Consider the following 20,065-nt stretch of genomic DNA (forward strand, 5'->3'; position numbering starts at 1 on the left):
TAGAGGAGCAAAGAAACCAGAAAAATTCCCAATTAAGAAGCTAAAATGATAGAATTATGATTTTTTTCTCTCTCCTAAAAACTACTTTTTTATCAAAATAGTTGGCGATTAATTAAGTAGACGATTACTTATCGATTAACTGTTGCAGCTGTGAAATAATGTGAGTTAAAACATATCTGTTTAACTTTTTAAAATGTAGTAGTTCAAACTGATCTTCAGATTGTTCTTATCTGTTATTTGGTTTTTGGAGCAGTATTGTTTTTGTACTGCAGGGGGAGCTAACGGTTTGTGTGATGCCTGTCCTGAAAGGCTTATGGGCTATATGATGGAAACCCACACACACACACACACACACACTAAATTATGACAGTGAGAGTGGGTATGATATTGCATTGCTACATTTGTCCAATAATCGTCAATGTCAAGATCGTCAGCCTCATCAACAAGGCCCGGGACACCCCCCTTCCTTCCCAATGGACATTACAGGTTATATTAACGTAATCCATCACACTCACATTTAACCATCTGTGACCCCAATATTTATTGTAAACAGTGTGTATTTTATTTATTTTTATCTTATTTAATTTTATTCTATTCTATTTTGTTCTATATTCTTTTTCTAATTCTGTGTATATATGTTGACTGCTACATGCACCTTAATAACACCTCAAAAAAATTCCTGGTATGTAACCTGTTACCTACCTGGCAATAAAACTGATTATGATTCTGATTCCGATTCTGAAGAAAAGTAATGGTTCGATTCTCAAGTGACCTTAACCTGAAAAAAAGGTGGGGTTGGAGATAACTCATCTTATATTGTAATTATGGATTGTGGGAATCAAACTGAATGAAATACTCGTTGGAAACAGCCCGGGAGTCATTGTATCGATGATCTAATCTTAAAGGGACACGTTGAACCTGTTGTATTCCCTGCGAATATAATCCACAATTGTCGCTATTTCCTATTTCTCGACTGCGCGTTTATTGCCGTTTTATTTTGAAAACCGGATATGGCTGCTCCCGCGGCTCTCTCCTCCTCGCGTGTACCGTACAGGCTGGAGCGCAGGAGCACTCCGACATCCAGGGTCGGGGCTGAGGCTGCTGGCGAGTCCGGGGCCAGAAGAGGCGACTCCGACGACAAAACCCTTTTCTTTTTCTGGATAAGAGACTGAATTCCTCCGCGCCGTCGGGAGACAGGGACGTCGAGAACATGGCTGCTCTCTCAGCCTGGTTCTGGAACGAAAGGTTCTGGCTGCCGCACAACGTCACCTGGGCGGACCTGGCGGACCCGGCGCCCGGGCTGGAGTACCCCAAAGTCGGACACCTGTTCTCCGCCCTGCCGCTCGCCCTGGGGATCTTCGTCGTCAGGATTCTGTTCGAGAGGTTCGTATTTGGCCCCGAGCACGTCGGGATGTTTGTTCTTTTCTTCCTTTTCATTATAGTAAGTGAAGGGAAACTGCCCTTAAGAGGGGAAATGTCTCTAAAGGGACGTTTAGTTTGTCACAGCAGAGGGATGATGGAGAACAGGTCGACTGAGGTCTTGCAATGTTCTCTGATGACCAACAACTCCATTTCATTATAGTCAGTCTCGTTCTAGAAGAAAAGTCACTGTCCAACCAAACTGTTGTTTTCATCCTCTGCTGCTGGAGACAAACTGTTGACGCGAAACTAATATTCATTTAGCAAATAATTGCGAAACCATGCAAACCATACACACACACACACACACACACACACACACACACATATGTATATATATGTGTATATATATATAATTGTATGTATGTATGTGTATGTGTATATTATTGGGTAAGTCCAGGCAACTTTGTGTGTAACCTGTAACCTGTTTACTTAAGTGTCATCATCATCATCATCATCATCATCATCATCTGATGGTTGCATGTGGGTGTGTGCCACCGCCCTGCCAGACTGCTGCCACATCTGCTTCTTCTTCTTCTTCTTACTTTTGAGGATCATGACATTGATCCAGTCTTTAACCAACGATTCTTTTCATCATCGATCAATGTGTCGAATTGTTTTTTCTCGATTAATCGACTCGTTTAGCTCTTACGACGTCATTAAATAGTGAAAAGTGTCAATCGTTTTTTCCAAAACCTTCGAAATGATGCTTTGTTTTGTCCAAAGATATTTAGTTTACTGTCACAGAGGAGCAAACCAGAAAATATTTACATTTAAGTAGCTGAACTAATAGAATTATGATTTTTGTTTCTGTTAAAAACTACTTGAACCGGTTAATCGATTATCAAATAGTTGGCGATAAATTTAGTAGTCGATTACAAAGTCGATTTATGGATTAACTGTTGCAGTTCTAATCCAGTCCCGTGCGAATTTTGAGCTGTGCTTACACACACACACACACACACACACACACACACACACACAGAGGGTTTTTCCATTTTCATTCATTCGTCTACAGAGGTTGGGGGGGGGGGGTCGTGAAAGTTTATCTTATTGCCTATATTGACCTGCACCTTCCTCCTCAAATACAGATAAGGCAGCTCCCAGAGCTCACTACTCTTCTAATATTGATACAAAGAGGAAGCAGTGGAATTCCATGTTGGGCAATTTTCAATTTTCCCACTGCCAGAGGAAGGCGTGGCTGTCCCGCCATTAAAATCCTGCTTCCTCAGAATGATCTCGAAAAAAATGACATTTGTTTAGCTGTGGATGTTAAGTGGAGCGCTTCCTCCTTTCCGTAATGAGAATCTTTACTAAATCCTGAAAAACCCGTTGTCAACCAAGTTTCGCATAATGCACTGAGCACCCGTACAGAAGCACGAGAGGAGAGAGTGCTGCTAAAAACAAAGCCGCCTTATAAATATAGTTGTAAATGTATATATTTCACGTATATATTATTTCCTCTTGCGTACAATAAGCACACCCAGGATCAACCCTTTCATTACATGCATTACTATGTAATATGAATTCTTTCTTTTGTTTGCACACGGTGCTGAAGGTTGTTCAGAGGTCAGTCTGTACAGTATGTTTGGCCTCAGGATATAGAGTGTGAATGTTTTCCTACTGTTGTTATTGTCGTCGTGGTACCTGCTGCTCACTTGTCCCATGTCTGCTGCCCCGTCGTTCCAGGAGAGTCTCGTTGTTTGTGCTGGCATCTGTTGTGGTTGTGAGTATTAAATTAATTCATTAATCAATCAATTTAAAAAAATATATTTTTTCATTGCTGTCTTCTATGGTGTTTTTGTCTTTGAATGTATTGAAGTAGCTTGATGTGTTTAATTCACTGGATGAGCAGGAAACAGACATTTCACATCAGGTCGTTTTAGCTATAATGGCGCTTTCAATAGATATTTTAAAATAATAAAGTAAATCTTGATGCATAGAGATACAGCCAATTTTGAAATTACACAATGTGTTATAACCTTTTATCCATCTAGCTCACCCCTAATGTCATCAAGCCTGTTAGTACATGACGTGTTCATTGTGCAATTGTGTCTATTTCATCTTTGTAGGATTTACAGTGGCTCTGATTTGACACTACACATAAACATTTGTGATCATCGGTGATATATTTCATTAGCAGACAGGTTTTTTTTAACTGACATCTTTGTTTTTCTATCGTCATCCGACTACACACAGCTATAAAGAAGGTTATTGAGGGTCACATAAAAATAAAAAGAGCCCCAGAAATCACCATTAGCCAGTTGGCATTGTGTGTGTGACCTCCGCAAGCAAATGTTTTTTCTAAAGTTGTGTTACAAGAAACAGAAACAGAAACAGAAATCAGGCACTACGCCTCAATACATGACAATGAAAAACACTTGCGTTATTAAACGTTGCTGTAAATCTGAAGGGCTCAGTGTGTGATTGCGTTGGACTTGGTCAAGTGGCTGTAAATAAGGAGCGATCAGATACTAGAGGTGAGGTTGAGGGGAGCAGCCGAGGTGTCTGTCCCAGGCGCCAAAGCCGACTTCCTGTCCCTCTCCTCTCTAACGGGAGAGGCTCTCCTCGAGTTCACACCGAGTCCAGGGGGATGTGTTATCCGAGAGCGTTTACTCTCGTCACCGCCGGACGCCGCGGGCAGCCGACTGGCTCGTTCAATAATTTTTTAGCAGATAAAAGTGTGGCACCACAGCTTGAGTTCCCACTCCTCTTTCTATAGAGCTGTAACAAAGGGTGGGATGTTTGGCACACACACACACACACACACACACTGCACATAATATATCGCAAAAAGAAAAGCACACACTATGCATCTGCAGTAAGCGGGTCACACAAACCCACGTTGATGACTTTTCATGGGGGTGGGTCTTCTCTGAGACGCATCCTGCCACAATCTGGTTCCACAGTCTTCTTCTTTGTTTTTTTCCCCCCTGTTTTTCTATTCCTGTTTTTGTTCTTCAAAATGTTACTTAAAATGGAAATGCTGGAAATTCTCATTTTGCCACCGTTGTCGGACGGCTCTGCATGTACAATATGCTGTTGTTGTCGTGAAGAATACGCCAGTGAATTAAAAATTCGATTACTCACACCGATTCTTCACCTCTCAGCACTTTTATTTCAGCTGCTATTTCAGTATCTTTTAGTATTTTTTATCTCAACTGTCACTTCAACTTTATCTGTTTCAAGGTTTCACCTATTTGAAATGTCCCTTTATGGTCCTTTCTTCGAAGGCACAGAACCCGCTTGCGTATCTAGTCTTTTTGTTAGACAACTATTGTATGTGATAACAAGCCCTCGTGAATATTCCAGGCACTGTGGAGTTTTTTTCTTTTCTTGTGCCTCTCAAAGTCCGACACCTCGCCAGTCTCGGCCACTGCTTTCATTTGCCATTGTCCTCAAAAAGCAGCAGCCAACAGGCGTATCTGCAGGATTCCTCTTTGACCTTCAGGCACTTCCTCTCTCTGACTAATGTGAAGGCTGTCCTCGGCCCAACAAGTCCCCCTCTCCCTTTTTTAGACCAGTTGCTTCTTGTTGGTTCATAGTCACTGCTCTGCTGCTGGCTCTGACTGAGGATGGGAGCTGTTTCATGCGTGCAGGCCGAGGCCCTCTTAAGCCCTGTCATGAGTTGAACAGTGTTAAGACTACAAACGTGGACGTGTACGGGATTTAGAGCAGACTGACTTTGCCTTGTAATCTGTTGTTCTCCCCTGTTTTTTTTTTACTGTTTTCCTCTCGAAGGCATTCTGTCAAAAGCAGGGGAAGAGACGGTAAACCAAAATGCTTCTGTGGCACATTAAACATCCCTCCTATTCGGTGCTCTCTTTATGGCCCACATAGTCCGACATTGTTGTGTTGCTGTTTCGAAACCAACTGTGACTGAACAATTCAAATGAGAGAGCCACGGTTAAATGCAGCTCTGTGCTTGGCCTCAGACCAGGGCCCGGACACTGGGAGGTTTTCCCAGAGTCAAGGTTGTATGTACAGTAGTGGTATATATATATATATATATATATATATATATATATATATATGTATATATGTATACCTCTTGCGTCCATGTACACAGACGACGCTGTGCCTGTCCCGTGTTAACAGGCTCTGTGTAAGTTTGGAGTGGTCCAGTTCTGAGGAGGAACAGGGATGTTTTTGACGTTCGACATAAATAGATCAGCTTTTCCGTATCTCTAATTTTGAAGGCCTGTGCTCACAAGATTCCCTGGACTGCTTCCTCGCGTCTGTGCCACATCAGCTCGCCTTCTATACGACCCCCCGTGATTGAGTAACAGTTCAGCAGAGACGTTGTTAAGAGAGCAAATGCAGGCACTTTCACTCAGGGTGTGAGTGACAGGCCGACGAGCTGCATCATCTTCAGGACTTGTAACTTAACGCGACCAAAGTGCGGAACATTAATTGCTTCTCATGGGCTTCTGCTCGTCAAAAGACCCATGACAGGTGGATCGGTATGTGGATTGCCTCATGTAATGGTTAACATCATCATAATGCCACATATCCAGTCTAACGTCTCTGAAGAATCTGCTTTTATGTTTTTCATTTGCTCAGTAAAACCGCAGCTCTGGGCCAGTTTACTTTCGATGTTGTGAAGTTATTTCAGTACGTGAAGTGAAACTTGTCAGAGGTCATTGAAATTTATTTTTTTTAAATGCTGCAAAACTTTAAACTTCATGTGTATAATATTAAATACCTTCGAGATAAGTTACACAACTCAGCAGTTTTGATCTACATACCTGTCACTGCTTTAAACTAAATACAGATTCAGGTCCGGAAGAATCGAGTGATGAGAAGTAAATCAGGTTCCTGCAGGGAGACGATAAAGAAACAGGGAGGATCAGAAGTGAGAGTGGGTTTTTTTTCTTCTTTCTTTTGTCGGACAAAGGGCTTTTTTTTTATACTTTGCTCATAATGGAACACAATGACTCTGGCAATTTTGTGGTGTGAGTGTCAGATTCCCACCGCCAGGAACCCTCTCCTTGTACACAGCAGAGGACAATAGAGGTTTTATCGTGAAGAGGTTTTTATTCCTATCGTTCAATATGGATTCAAGAATTTTTTTCAAACTATTGACCTGATTATTTCAGGCTGGTAGTCTGAGATGAACGATTTTGAAACGCAGCCATTTTATCAGGCGACATCGCAAGTGTTTCTGCATCAACGAGTCACAAATTAAACTGGTGTTGAACTTAAACACACAGCAGCAAGTCCGCATAAAGATGAAAATCTTTCAGATGCCATGTTGTGGTCCGAAAGCAGTGTGAGCAGATGATACTGTTATATTTCAAATTGTTGGGGGGCATTAATCTCCTCCTGTCCTTTCAGTTCCCTTTCAGTCGTCTCCAATTAAGCACTTGAGGCATGAACATACTGCAGTTTGTGTTCCTGTTTAACACTGAGAGACAGAAAAGTTGTATTATTAAATGTGAGCAGAGCAGATGAGGGAATAGGTGGAATATTGACTTCTGTCACTTAAATTGCATCAGACTTCTGCTGTTTATTCACCAACAGGCCAAACGTTTGCCGCTCACTATTACTGAATACTTCAGATGATGGAGATGGATAAAAGAGAATGGCACAACTTTTGTGGGTGTTCAATTTTTGGTAACATGTCGGCGACAGACACTGACGGGGATGGATAAGTTGTGTGTTTGACCATTAATCGATCGATTTATTGATTTTTTATTTCGCCCTTGTGTTCAGCAGCATGACTTACTGGCTCCAAATCAACAATGCACTAAAACCCTGAGCTGCCTCGCATTAAACCAACTGGAGACCGACCTTGTGGACTCAGACCTAGGTTTGTCCAATGGAACTCTATTGCATTCACTTCAGTACCAGTATTAATCTGAACCGGAGGAAACACAAGTCACTGCAGCGACAAAACCCGCTGCTAGTGAAGTGTGAAGCTTTTTAAAGCTCCACGTGTTTGTTTCTCTTTTTCTCCTTTTTATTTGGACAGGAACGTTTTACTTTGCAACCCTTAAAAGGATAAGGCGTTATAGACGATGAATGGATGGATGATGATGATGATGATGATATAAGGACATTCAAGAGGGGATTTCTCACAAATAGTCATTCATGGCCACAATACATAACAAGCTCCACACAGCTGTACAATAACAGGAAATACAAGAGGCATAATAAAAGCATTATTTGTATATGTTTAGTTTCTGGATAATTAAAGCCAGATGTCATAAATGATACTAAAATCATGTATCAGATTAAACTCAGAGCTTCTGAAGTAATAATACAGAGCAAACAAACGCGAGGTCATAATGTTCCAATAATGAAGGAGACATGCCCGGGAGTCACTTGGGATTTTCAGAAGCAAAGAATTAGATTTGTGCTGCGTGCATGTGTGTGTGTGTGTGTGTGTGTGTGTGTGTGTGTGTGTGTGTGTGTGTGAATGTTGTTGTTGTCATCTGCGCACCTGTGTGCTAATTATAGGAACCACTGAAGCCAGTCAGATAGGGGAAGTCACAGGTGAGGGGTGGTCTGGGAAGCCACACAGTTTTTTCAGACATATCACAGCTGGGTACGAGTGTGAGAGTCAGCAATGGTCCGGTTCACATCCCAGAAAACTGCACGCTCACTCTACCACGGTTGCTGTCAAATAAACTCCCACCGACTGCTAACGCTAACGCCAACTGTCTGCGGACACACCTGCCGTCCTCTTGTGGATGCTAACGCTAAAGCTAACTGTCTGCGGACACACCTGCCGTCCTCCCGTGGATGCTAATGCTAACGCCAACTGTCTGCGGACACACCTGCCGTCCTCTCGTGGATGCTAACTGCTAACGCTAAAGCTAACTGTCTGCGGACATACCTGCCGTCCTCTTGTGGATGCTAACTGCCTCTGCGTGCCACTGGAAGTTTCCGGTTTCTTTGCCTCACATTTGCATATTCGACAGCGTTTGTTTTTTCTGTATTTGTGACGAACCAAGTCTAGCTTGTGGCCAGTTTGGATTTTAAATTTCAGAGAAGTGACACAGAAATCTCCTGCTCCAGGAGAGGAATGTTAAAACACGTCTATAGTGACAACAATTTGCTTGGATACAAGTCCCTATAGTCAATACCAGACATTTTAGAGGACGGGAACGGAAGAAAAACACTTATTTTGCTGTTAAATATGCAAATGTGGACAAAGAAAATGTCCAGTGCAACGCAGAGGCAGCGAATCCACGAGAGGACGGCAGGTGTGTCCGCGAGACAGTTAGCGTTAGCATTAGCAGTTCGTGGAAAGTTTTATGGCTGAATCTCGACGATGTTGCCGCTAGCCCTCTTCACGTGCACACTCTTCCATCGGTCGACCTATAGCGCGAGCAGCTGTGGTGGGCGGGGCCTGTGTTATTTGCATATCATAAATATTCATAGTCTCAGAATTCCTCAAAGAGCGAGAGAGAGTGGATGGTTTCCAGCCCCATCTTTTTAAAAACTTTTTTTGGGGGGGTAAACAATGTTTAACAAAATATTTGGCCTAGCAGATTATTTTTATATACTTTAAAACTTGACCGGACGGGTTTCTTTAAGCTTTCAGTCGGCACAGTCAATTTGTAAGTGACTCTATAAACGTAGTCAGTAATAAAGTGTTAAACTCAGACCTCATCATCTAGCACCAGCGCGAGTTGGAAATTCCTTTCAAGTTCCCTCCTGTGGCATTTGTTGTTGTTGCTAGATTGCCATTACACCCTGTAATTCATTTTTTATTATTACTGGTGAGAAACTCATGGCACATAATATGCGATCAACTTAAAAAAAATGTTCGTACATATAAATATTTGTGAAAGAACCCTGTTTGCGTTTTCCCATTTCTCGATGCACCACATCGTCCTAACGGTTCTGTAAGTTTGACATTTCAGAGCTCGTGTGCATGTTTAAAACAACACGTGTCACATCTCGACCCCCCGTTTACAGATTTATGGCCGGTCCCTGCGCCCGGAGTCTCCACCTTCAGCCAGGTGTTGGAAGAAGAGCTCAGCCCAATGCAGTGCTGGAGAAAGTTTATACATCCATCACGAAGGTTGGATTTCTTCTTTTTTTCCCCAGACAACTTGCCCTTTTTCAATTTATAGATGAAGATGAAGCATCATTTATTTACTGGAGTATAAATAATAGTTGATATTATGCTGCGTCCATGTCGACGTGGCAGGGAAAGTGGAGATGAGAAAGATTTCCATGATAACAAATTTACAAGCTACAATCATTAGACAACTCAAGATTACAGAGAGGTGATGTGAGGTTAAAACAAAAAGGGCTTCGACAAAAAAAAACCCTATGACCATTTTGGTGTGACTACATGAAACATGAAACGTTTTTATTTGGTTTTCCATCACTTCCCTATATTAAACACGTCAACATATATTAAATATATATTTCTGGTTGTAATTTGTACTTGAATGTTGACGTGATTTCTATTTGCAACCTCCATTATGATATGATTGACTTGGCATCAGCTTTCATTCACTCCACCCAAACAACTCCTGGCGGTATTTGGTGCCAAGTGTGTCAGTGATATTTTTTTATTATTGAGGTTTGTCACTAGGGCAAGTTACTATTATTTCATCATCAATTAATCTATACAAAAAAAAACTGGAAAAAAGGGGTTAAAATTCTCCTTCAAATTTCTCCCACCTCCTTGAGTGATGTGTTCAATTGTCTTTTTGGTCATGTATGGCAAATCCTAATATTTTGGAATATCTGGTATTTTTTTTTACCTATTTCATCCCTGTTGGTCTCCTTAATACAAACTCAAGTTGTCTGCTGTTTCTCTTCTGCATCGGCACAGAGTCCGGACTCCCGACATCTGCACGGCCTGTCCAAGCAGCTGGACTGGGAGGTGCGAAAGGTCGAGCGTTGGTTCAGGCACCGCAGGAACCAAGACAAACCCAGCACGCACACCAAGTTCTGTGAGAGCATGTAGGTCAACGCCCTCTGTGTGTGTTCACCTTGAACCATGAGTGTGGTATCCTAGTGTGATAATTTATATATATGTATACATGCTTTCAAAACGCCTTTCTTTGTGAGGACAGGACTGAGTGTCAGACAATCGGAATTAGAACATTTTGGCTTTTCCTTCAAAGTCTGATTTTTGTTTTGTTTTGATTTGGCTTTTCATCTAAAACAGACTTTGGATTAGTTCATTTCAGATTATGGGTTGTGACATCATTTTTGTATGATCAAAATTGATCTTTGATTTTGAAAGTTTATGTTAGTTTCTCGTGTCATCTGGGTCATGATTCCCTCTCTTGTACTTCTAGGTGGAGGTTTACATTTTATTCGGGCATTTTTACCTACGGCTTCTGGTTTCTGTGGCAGGTGGGTTCGGACTCGGATCGATCCTGGAAACTGTGATAAGTCACATTGTATTATAAGTTTTTCATACAATACAGCATAATCGATTGTTTGGTGAACTAAACGCATGTTTGTTTTCAGTCCCCTTGGATGTGGGATACACGGCATTGCTGGTACGGTTACCCCTACCAGGTATGATGTTACTTCTTCTCTCTGTCTGTATAATCTGTAATACAATCCAATAGACCAACGACTGTACAAGCTCAGAAATTACCTCAAGGTTGAACCAACAATATCAAAAACATGAGCATTTATTGTAAAACTGTTGTACTGACTTTGTCTATGAGACATTTCAGGCAAATTAAAATACCATATTAATATAAATGCCTTTTTTTGCATGTGTTAAATCCACATAACCTCTCATACTGGTATTCAGGTGCTCCTAAGGAACCATGTTGCTAAGCTACTATTACTGTTGCTACGCATACCACCGTCATATCATCCTTTAGGGTTTGGAGACATGAGGACATAAATACATGAGATAATAATACTGTTTATTACTCGTTATGTTTCCCTTTAATATCTTTGGTTGTGTCAGACCATGTCTGGTTAGAACTGATTTTTTTTTTTTTTGTCATTTACGGTTGGGTTTTTTTTGTGATTACATACTTTATGTATTTATTTCCTTTTTTTATTGATTTGCTTAATCCAATGTATTTATCTGTCTTTATTTTATATATATCAAAATTGTGACAGCAACAGCTGGTCAGGCAGAGATGAGCTGAAATTCGTCCTGCTCAGTATCGATCTTGATCGCAGTTTTATATATATATATATATATATATATATATATATATATATATATATATATATATATATAAAAAAGGTTAGGGTACTTTGTTCTTCTCCAGACTGTCCTGTGTCAAGTAATGGCAAAATGGTAAAAGATAAAACTAAAGAAACTATTAAAATGTGCTCATATTGTGCATTTATGTTAGAAACAAATTGGCCAATATTTTATAAAATATTGATATCAGTATGTGCCTCAAAGATCCAGCTTTGATTTGGACAATAATCACAATGTAAAGGTAGTTATGCTATACGCTATATATAACATGTTTGATCCATAATTAACCTTCAAAACCATTTGATCAATGCTAAAATCACTGAAGGCTGTGATCGCTAACTTGTATATTTGTAAAGCGCCAAATCACAACGTACATTATCTCAAGGCCCTTTACCTTGAAAGTTGGAGACCTTACACACACACACACACGCACACGCAACACACTACAGAACTTTTTGAGATGGTATGCGAATGTTACGACAGGACTGCGTTTTTCATAAATTTGTCACAAATGTGCCTGATGATCACATTTCCATCATTTCAACAGCTGAAGCTGAAGGTTCACATTCAAACTTGTTTCACAAAGTTGCTCATTGAGGAGGACAGATATTTAAACCCTGACACGCTACTACAACATGAAGGCAGCACATGACGTTCTGCTCTGTGGTCTAAAGTGAATGAGACAAGACACGTTGTCGGGCGCGACACAGTCGAGAGAAAAAAGCCCAGCGCCTGACGTCTTGTCACTATTGAAGTGACCCGGTTTGGACTGGGAGGTTTTGTGCTATGTTTTGATTCTCAACATCCTTTCACTCTCACCACTTCAAGGTGAACACGATTGTTCCCTGTATCTGACTCCCTGAACCCCCTTCTCTCCTCCAGGTCATGACCCCGGGTCTTTACCACTACTATGTGATAGAACTGGCCTTCTACTGGTCGCTCATGTTCTCCCAGTTCACCGACATAAGGAGGAAGGTGAGAGAATCCACACTGGCACCGGCCCTGTTCGGTTAAACCACACTGGACGCGCCACAGCTGCCACTCCCCGACAGATATTTGTTAATGTGCCACTTGTTGTCTCGTTTGGTAGCGGCAGAGAATGTGCGCCTGTGCATGACGCAAGGTTTTTCAAATTCATGCACATGAACGCACAGTGAATTAGGACTAAACTTTACTTTGTTGCGAGCCCTTACTGTTCTGTTAATTTCAGGACGGTCACATGGGCAGAAATGCTGCGGCGGCGGCGGCTCCTCCGTCTGTGAATGCCTTGTATTTCTCTGCACGAGGACACCCACGGTCATGTGACTGCAGGACGGAGCAGGCCCTGACTCTGTTAGAATTACTGAGATTCCACACAATGCCGGATTCTGTCACAGACACTTTGCCTTTAATGTTTTACATGTTTCGCACCACCAATATCTGGAGGGAAGTCGCCGAGCGCTACTTGTTTTTCAATTGACGGCTCGGTTTAGTTTTTATGTAATTATATGGTGGTAAGATGAGGCTGGAGAAACTACTGTTCAGTAGATGTGTGTGTGTGTGTGTGTGTGTGTGTGTGTGTGTGTGTGTGTGTGTGTGTGTGTAAAGCTAAAGCCTGTCCCGTGGGAACACTCACTCTAAACCAGACCAGACCATTAAAAGTGCAGAATGTATGTTGAAATTTACATTTCAATTTAAGACGAAATGTATTGTCGGGGGGGAGGCAATCAATATCTGGCAATCCATCCAACAGGTGAGCGTTCAGTGCTCATGCACAGTGTGCTCATCTCGTCATACCCTTTTTTTAATTTCAGGACTTCCTGATCATGTTCATCCATCACCTGGCTACGGTCGGCCTGATCAGCTTTTCCTACGTCAACAACATGGCGCGAGTAGGGAGCCTGGTGATGTGTGTCCACGACGCCTCTGATTTCCTGCTGGAGGTCAGTTAAACACAGTATTGAAAGCACCACACTGGCGGTTTTGGAAATTGTTAAGCTTTTTTTTTTTTTTTTTTACAGCTGGCCCTTTGTGGATCATAGGTTACAATAATTCCTGAGATTTTTATTTTTATTACCATTTTATCCTTTGAAACATACACTCCACCCAGCCGTAATACTCCATACCTTGTTTACAGTGGGTTTATCTAATGAAGTGGCCACTAACTGTCGTGTACGGTGTGAATAGAAATTAGAGCAGACGTTTTCAATTGAGCTCAACCGATATCGTTATTAGGGAGTACAAGCTTTCCAATACGATACATCGGATAAAAAGCTAAAAATTATATATATATATATTTATATATAATTTTTTACTTTTTATCCATCAATGATTCCTAAAACGACGTTATCAAACCTTTATGACAGGAAATGTAACTGAGGCTTGCTATTTGGATTTAACCATGAACTTTATCATAAATAACTATAAATAAAAAAAACACAAATACAACCAAATATATAGAACTTGAATTAAGAAAATATATTTTACTTAAAATATAAACATAATTGCATATTTTGTTTCTGCACTTCTGCCTTCAGATTTTATATCAGTAAACATAAGCGCTGATACAGACGTCTGTGAAAGGCTCATATCAGTCGGGCTCTAATTTTCAAGCACATTGAACAGTAATGATGACTAATATGCCGAAGACATAATACCAAGAGGAAAGATATGAAATAAAGAGGCGGGGAGGACTATAATTGTTCAGTGGCCTCTTTGCTCCACATCCGTTGGTTTCTGAAACAACAGAGATGAAGGGTGATCGTTATCACTTCCGCTTGGATGAAATCCAAAGAGATTATGAGAACGACTCCACACATTTCGATACCTCTGTGGAAGTAAAGTGTTTCACATTGCAGAACTTATCATAATAACTCATATCTGTTTTTTTCAACAGGCAGCCAAGCTGGCGAACTACGCCAAGTACCAGCGTCTGTGTGACTTCCTCTTCATTGTGTTCAGCGTGGCTTTCTTCATCACACGACTTGTTGTTTATCCAATATGGTGAGTACTCTTGTCTGTGACACCTGAAACCTCAGCATGAATAATGTAACCGCTCTGCAGCGCCTGCTGTCTGATATTCACCTCGGATATTCTCATGGTGGCTTCTCCTGGCAACGAAATATCTGCGTTTTTTATGAGGAAGTGATTAATCAGGGATCGTGTTTCAGCAGGAAGGTGATGGTGAAATCTCTAACGTCGTATTTACATTATTCTTATTCTGAGAATATGCAATTTCAATTTGTAATACTTACTGACATATATCTATCAATATAAATGTCTTAAATACCATTCTTTATCTTTAAAATATCATTCATATCATTCTGAAAACTGAATTTATATTAAAAAATTTCTCACTAGTCACACATCAGTGCTTTGATTTCCTGAGTTACTGTAATATCAGGCCATATCCTGTAAATTTGACTAGTAACAGTGGTGTGAAACACACACAGCCTGTACTCTCCACTCCTTGAAAACCACCATGCTCTGATGTTTTTAAAACAACCATGAAGTGATGCAATTACCACCAGCTTGTAAATCTGATGAGGATGCATTTCCAGGACGACTAACGGATTCATCATCGCTGTACTTCTGGTCCCGAGACCTGAGACACAGACCCGCGGGGAAGTTTAGGCTCGAGAGGGAAACCGCGTGGACGTCGACTGTTCCTTGACAGAGACCTGGATGTTGAAGCTCAGACAATAGGGAGCATATCATCGCCAGAAGTAACCCGAGCAGCTATATTCAGTGTCTTGGCGTGGACGGATGATAGAGCTAGTGTTGCCGCTGCGGCTACCTGGACTGAAATCCATACCTATGGGGGGGGGGCGTGACCTCATCCATGTCACTCGCCTCTCTGTTTGCCACTGACTGCTACAATGGGCCTCATTAGCGGAGTGGTTAATAGTATGCTTAAGATAGAAATCCTGTTGCTCCCTCTGGGATAAGGAGACTACAAGTAGAAAACATCTGGACCACTTTCGGAAAGTGGTCTCAGATTTTGGACCCCACCGTATACGAGCCTTCCACACGCGTGTACAACATCTCTTTTGTCTCCTTTGTTTTGCCCCCAGGGTCCTGAACTCCACTATGTTCGAGAGCTGGGCCATAGTCGGGCCGTTCCCGTCCTGGTGGCTCTTCAACTTCTTGCTGCTCGTCCTTCAGTTGCTGCACGTCATCTGGTCCTACCTCATATCCCGTATAGCTCTCAAAGCCGTGCTGCGCGGCAAGGTGGGTCACCAACACCGTTAGCCCAAAAAAAACAATGAGACGGAAAATGAACCACCAGCCAAATTGTGGTCATTTCTAAATTTAAAAAAATGAAGGACAGACATTCAAGCAATAGCTTCCTTGAAGATTTGCAGTAAATTCGATGTATTAAAGTTTTGGACACCTGGTCAAATATAGAAACTTTTAAAGGTCAGTCACGGAGAGACAAGTGAATGAAGAAATATGATTTGCTACAGAATTAACAGATGATATGTGATGACAAAGTCTCGATAGTGTCTTTGGTGCTTAGACTACATGGGGAGATATTAACATCGCAGCTATTTTTAGGCGGTGAATTTTGCCGTCACTAAACTCTTTTCTCAGAGTGTCCATGACTCTGTCTCATCTCTCTGCAGACGCAGTTTGTTTCCTCTCCCTCTGGAATGCGAGAGGGAGATCCTGTCTTTCTGTCTATCTTTGTCCAATGAGCCCTCCGCCACTGCGCTCCCGCTTCTCCCCGTCTGCTCTGTCCGCTTGACAACTTTACCTTCTCTTATTTTTGGGCTGTAAGTTTCTGTTTAACCTCTTTCTGTTTTCTGATTCCTTTTTGTACACATCTTCATTCCTGCTCTCCCGATTCCATTTCCATTAGGATTTTGCGTAGTTGTCGTGGGTTCAGTTGGACAGCTGTTGCAGCATATCGGACACTCAAGATCAATCCCCACTCAAATAGTGAGCAAGTAGCAACAGTGGAAAGAACTCAATAAATTAAAAGTTAATTCATGTAAGAAAATATATAAAATACCTCCACTTGTGACCCCTTGATATGAAGTAACTCCTCAACATAGGTTTGTCTACAGACCGTCAGCAGTTCAGTCACAGTGATTTTCCACGATTTCCTTTATTATTAAAATAATTTTTAGAGGCTTTAAAAGGTCAAACTAGACATAAACACTGATGAATATTGTCCCGTCTATTTTCAAGAAGCATGTTAAATGAATAAATAAATATCCTGTTGTACCTTTGAACATTTTTAAAGTGGCTCCAGACAAAGTATTAGATTCATTTTAAACTTGATGAAAAAGAACATGAGCTCTTGCCCTAATGACAGTTATGGACACTATATTCAACTTGGCTCATTTTAGATCGAAGTTCAATTGTCAACATTAGTTAGCTGATAAAAAAAAGGTATGAAAATCTGCATTTTGACACAGGGGTTGTACAAATTATCCTTGGCCAAACTGTAGGTATACCCGTAAAACAAAGAAACAGTTGAACGGAAAGCAATTTTAAGGACAGACATATAGTTTTCTGAATCTGTTTAAAATTTATTCTCATATCCTTATTTGTAGTTTTTGTGATTAAGTCCCCCAATTCATAATGGCGCTAAATACATCCTTCTAATTGTGCTCGTAATGTAAGAGATGGAGGTTGAAATACACAAAAAGCTATTTTAATGTACATGTCAGTATTAAATGAAGAAGACAGAGAACTATATGGTCTTGTCCTTCTCTTCTTGTCAAAAACAACAGTATTATATGGCATTATATATATATATATATATATATATATATATATATATTTCTAAACCTGTGTAGTTTTTTACTTAATTCTCCGAATAAAATCAGTGTTTCCCGTCTACTAGGTGTGTAACGACGTCCGCAGCGACATTGAGAGCAGCTCAGAAGAAGAGGCCTCCTCGCCCGCAGCAGGACACAAGACTTCAGCTCATTCTCCCAAGGGACAAAACGGCACCAACGGCCACTGTGCTGCTGCCGCCAAGGCCCAGGCGCAGAACCACTGCAGCTGGTGACAAGGAGCCTGGCGCCCCCTGCAGTTTATTCCCCTTGACTACATCCCTACGTGCTTTGTCTTTGTGTCCGTCCACTTGTCGTGTCTGCAGTCCACCATCACACATTTACACTGACAGCGAGTGAGTGGGCACAGTGAGCTGATGATGGATGTATAGACACCTGATGTGAAATGAGGTGAAATGACACGGAGATCAGTGGAAGCAAAGTGATTCTTCAAATGGTGGGATTTTGTTTTCTGCTGAGTTTGGTTGCCGGTCGGTTTCAACGTTCTCGCCCAGTTTTATCGGTTGGATGAACTTTGATTATTTTTGTTTTCAAAGGGTAAGCTTCCACTGGAACACATCTGGTTTTAACTTTCAGGCATATTGCATTTCTTTTTTCTAAATTAGACAAGTCACAGCAGCTGTTATATCTGAGTATCTAATTTGTGTGACCAGAGGTGCATGACACTTTTGCAGTTTTTTTTTGTGTATTTATCCTTTAGCCACATAGCTTGGCTACTTTGTTACTTGCGTTCTGTTTGAGTTTTTGGTTTTTTTACTTCTTCTGAGTCCAAATGTTTATGAAAACATTCAACTTCACTGCCTATAGAGGAAACCAGGTATGAGGACTGTACTAAATGTCTGTGACCCTGTTCTAACTCAGAGCCTTGTATAAATGTTTTTCCAAATGTACTCTGTTGAAAGACGTCTTTCTTATTGCCCGTGTGGTTGAAGGCATTTAATATTATATAATACAAACAATTACAGCCATCTTCACTCATGACAAGGGTTTGATACAGGCCAGTGTTGCAAATAATAGGCTTTTGATTCATTTTCTTTGTGTTTACATGAACAAAACATCTTCCTTGTGAGGACACGACACCCTCACAAATAGACCAACACATCCCGATCCGAATCAAAATCTTGGTGACTTAGGGATGGACAAAAAAAGGGGGAGGAATGGGGGAAATGTCCACATCTGTGCAAAAGAAAAGGGAGATCAGTCTCATCAGTCTTTGATGGTTCCAGGATCCTGGTTTTCCGCTGCCACTTTCAGCTGGTTTTGCCGCTGCACGTAGCGGTATCCTCGCATGACACACAGGTATCCGCCGTACACCGTCAGCAGCATCATCGAGGCGGAGAAGGTCCGATAGCCGATGTCGGCCAGACGCTTTCCAGTCACCATGACGGGGATCCTGACGGGACCAGGAGCATAATGTCAGAGCAGCAAAACACCTAACCCACGTTATTTACAATTGACCAATATACTTGCGACACCAGTTTTTATTGCGGTATCCGTCTCTTTTGATGTTATTGAAAATACATTGCTGGATGAGCCAAAATACATTTTGTCTGGTCACTTTATCCATTAATAACAGTCAATAGATTTTCCACCATTTTGTAAACCGTGTAATATTTCATTTATGAGAACCATGATAGAGCATTTTGTCCACATAACCCACCAGTAGTGCCCCACTTACATAATCTATTACATACTTTTTCTTACATTTTATACCAAATGTTGTACTTTTACTATATTATAGGGGAATGATCTTTAAAACAAAACATTTATCTACCAGTAGTTTTTCATGAAAGTCAGCTCCACTTCAACCAACTACAGCATCCCAGAGCCACTTACCCGTTTGATCATCAGTTATCATAATATCTAACAATATCATTGACACTGTATAAAACCCGGAAATGGTCCAGTCCGCATTCATTTAATGTATAATATTTTACTCAAATATACTGATTTGGCAAGTGAGTGAGAAATGTAAATCTGATTGATTTATGAGCAGCATTGACACACAAGTCAGAACTAGTGAACTAAACAATAAACGAGTGAATGAAAACATACTGAGTGTTCAGATCAGATGTGTGGTGGTAAAAACAAACAGACACATAAACGAACAATTTCTTTTGCACATTTAAATACAGATGAGGGTCTCGTCTTGTCTCTGGTGTCCAGGGCAAACACAAACACTTGCTTACCTTTTTCTAATTTCAACGGACGATAATAAAACGCGAGTCTGTCGCAGTCGCCGTCAATGTCACAGCAGCAACATGTGAAATTAGCATTCGAGCTAACTAACCTTCGCTTTCGTAAGGTACGGGAACTCGGAGGGGACTTCTCACAAACCCGTGCGTAAAGTTGCAGAGCGCCACCTGCTGACCCGGAGAAGACTAGCTTCATATATTTACAATTATTATTATTTATTTTTTGGTAAAATTAAAGAATCCTTTATGAATCCCACCATGGAAAAAAATTGCCGTGCTATAGCAGCAAAAGGAAAATACAAAAAGAAACATGAGTAAACTTAAAAGTATAAATGTAAATATGAACATATAAGATAAGATAAGATAAGATATACCTTTATTCGTCCCACAATGGGGAAATTTGGACATTACGGCAGCAAAGTGGACAGAAGAATATAGAAAGAAATTTATAAGGGTTAGTATGTACAAAATATAACAAAATAATAACATTAAATAAAAAAGGTATATAAATA

General features: G+C 40.9%; 2 protein-coding genes across 6 annotated transcripts; one reads left to right on the plus strand and one right to left on the minus strand.

Annotated features, from left to right (window-relative positions):
• Positions 1-1,017: 1,017 nt before the first annotated feature.
• On the plus strand, positions 1,018-18,248 carry cers5 (ceramide synthase 5). Of its 5 annotated transcripts, none has more exons than XM_035631631.2 (11): positions 1,018-1,383; positions 9,349-9,454; positions 10,220-10,350; positions 10,692-10,749; positions 10,867-10,917; positions 12,455-12,547; positions 13,366-13,494; positions 14,448-14,554; positions 15,625-15,781; positions 17,406-17,583; positions 17,772-18,248. In XM_035631631.2, the coding sequence occupies exons 1-10, from the start codon at positions 1,211-1,213 to the stop codon at positions 17,571-17,573; spliced, it is 1,173 nt and encodes a 390-aa protein (XP_035487524.2). In that variant the 5' UTR covers positions 1,018-1,210; the 3' UTR covers positions 17,574-17,583; positions 17,772-18,248. The 5 variants fall into 5 exon arrangements, with proteins under 5 accessions (XP_035487524.2, XP_047188923.1, XP_035487525.2 ...); XM_035631632.2 differs by adding an exon at positions 7,138-7,231 and having other exon boundaries at positions 1,244-1,383; positions 17,406-18,248; XM_035631633.2 differs by adding an exon at positions 7,135-7,231 and having other exon boundaries at positions 1,258-1,383; positions 17,406-18,248.
• A 31-nt stretch (positions 18,249-18,279) lies between these two features.
• On the minus strand, positions 18,280-19,703 carry LOC118309466 (cytochrome c oxidase assembly protein COX14 homolog). The gene is made up of 2 exons (XM_035631637.2): positions 19,548-19,703; positions 18,280-18,751 (listed from the first exon to the last, which is right to left on the minus strand). Exon 2 carries the CDS (start codon positions 18,739-18,741, stop codon positions 18,565-18,567), a length of 177 nt encoding a protein of 58 aa, XP_035487530.1. The 5' UTR covers positions 18,742-18,751; positions 19,548-19,703; the 3' UTR covers positions 18,280-18,564.
• Between the last annotated feature and the right edge of the window lie 362 nt (positions 19,704-20,065).

The sequence above is a fragment of the Scophthalmus maximus genome, chromosome 6, assembly GCF_022379125.1.
Source record: "Scophthalmus maximus strain ysfricsl-2021 chromosome 6, ASM2237912v1, whole genome shotgun sequence".
Classification (NCBI taxonomy): Eukaryota; Metazoa; Chordata; class Actinopteri; order Pleuronectiformes; family Scophthalmidae; genus Scophthalmus; species Scophthalmus maximus.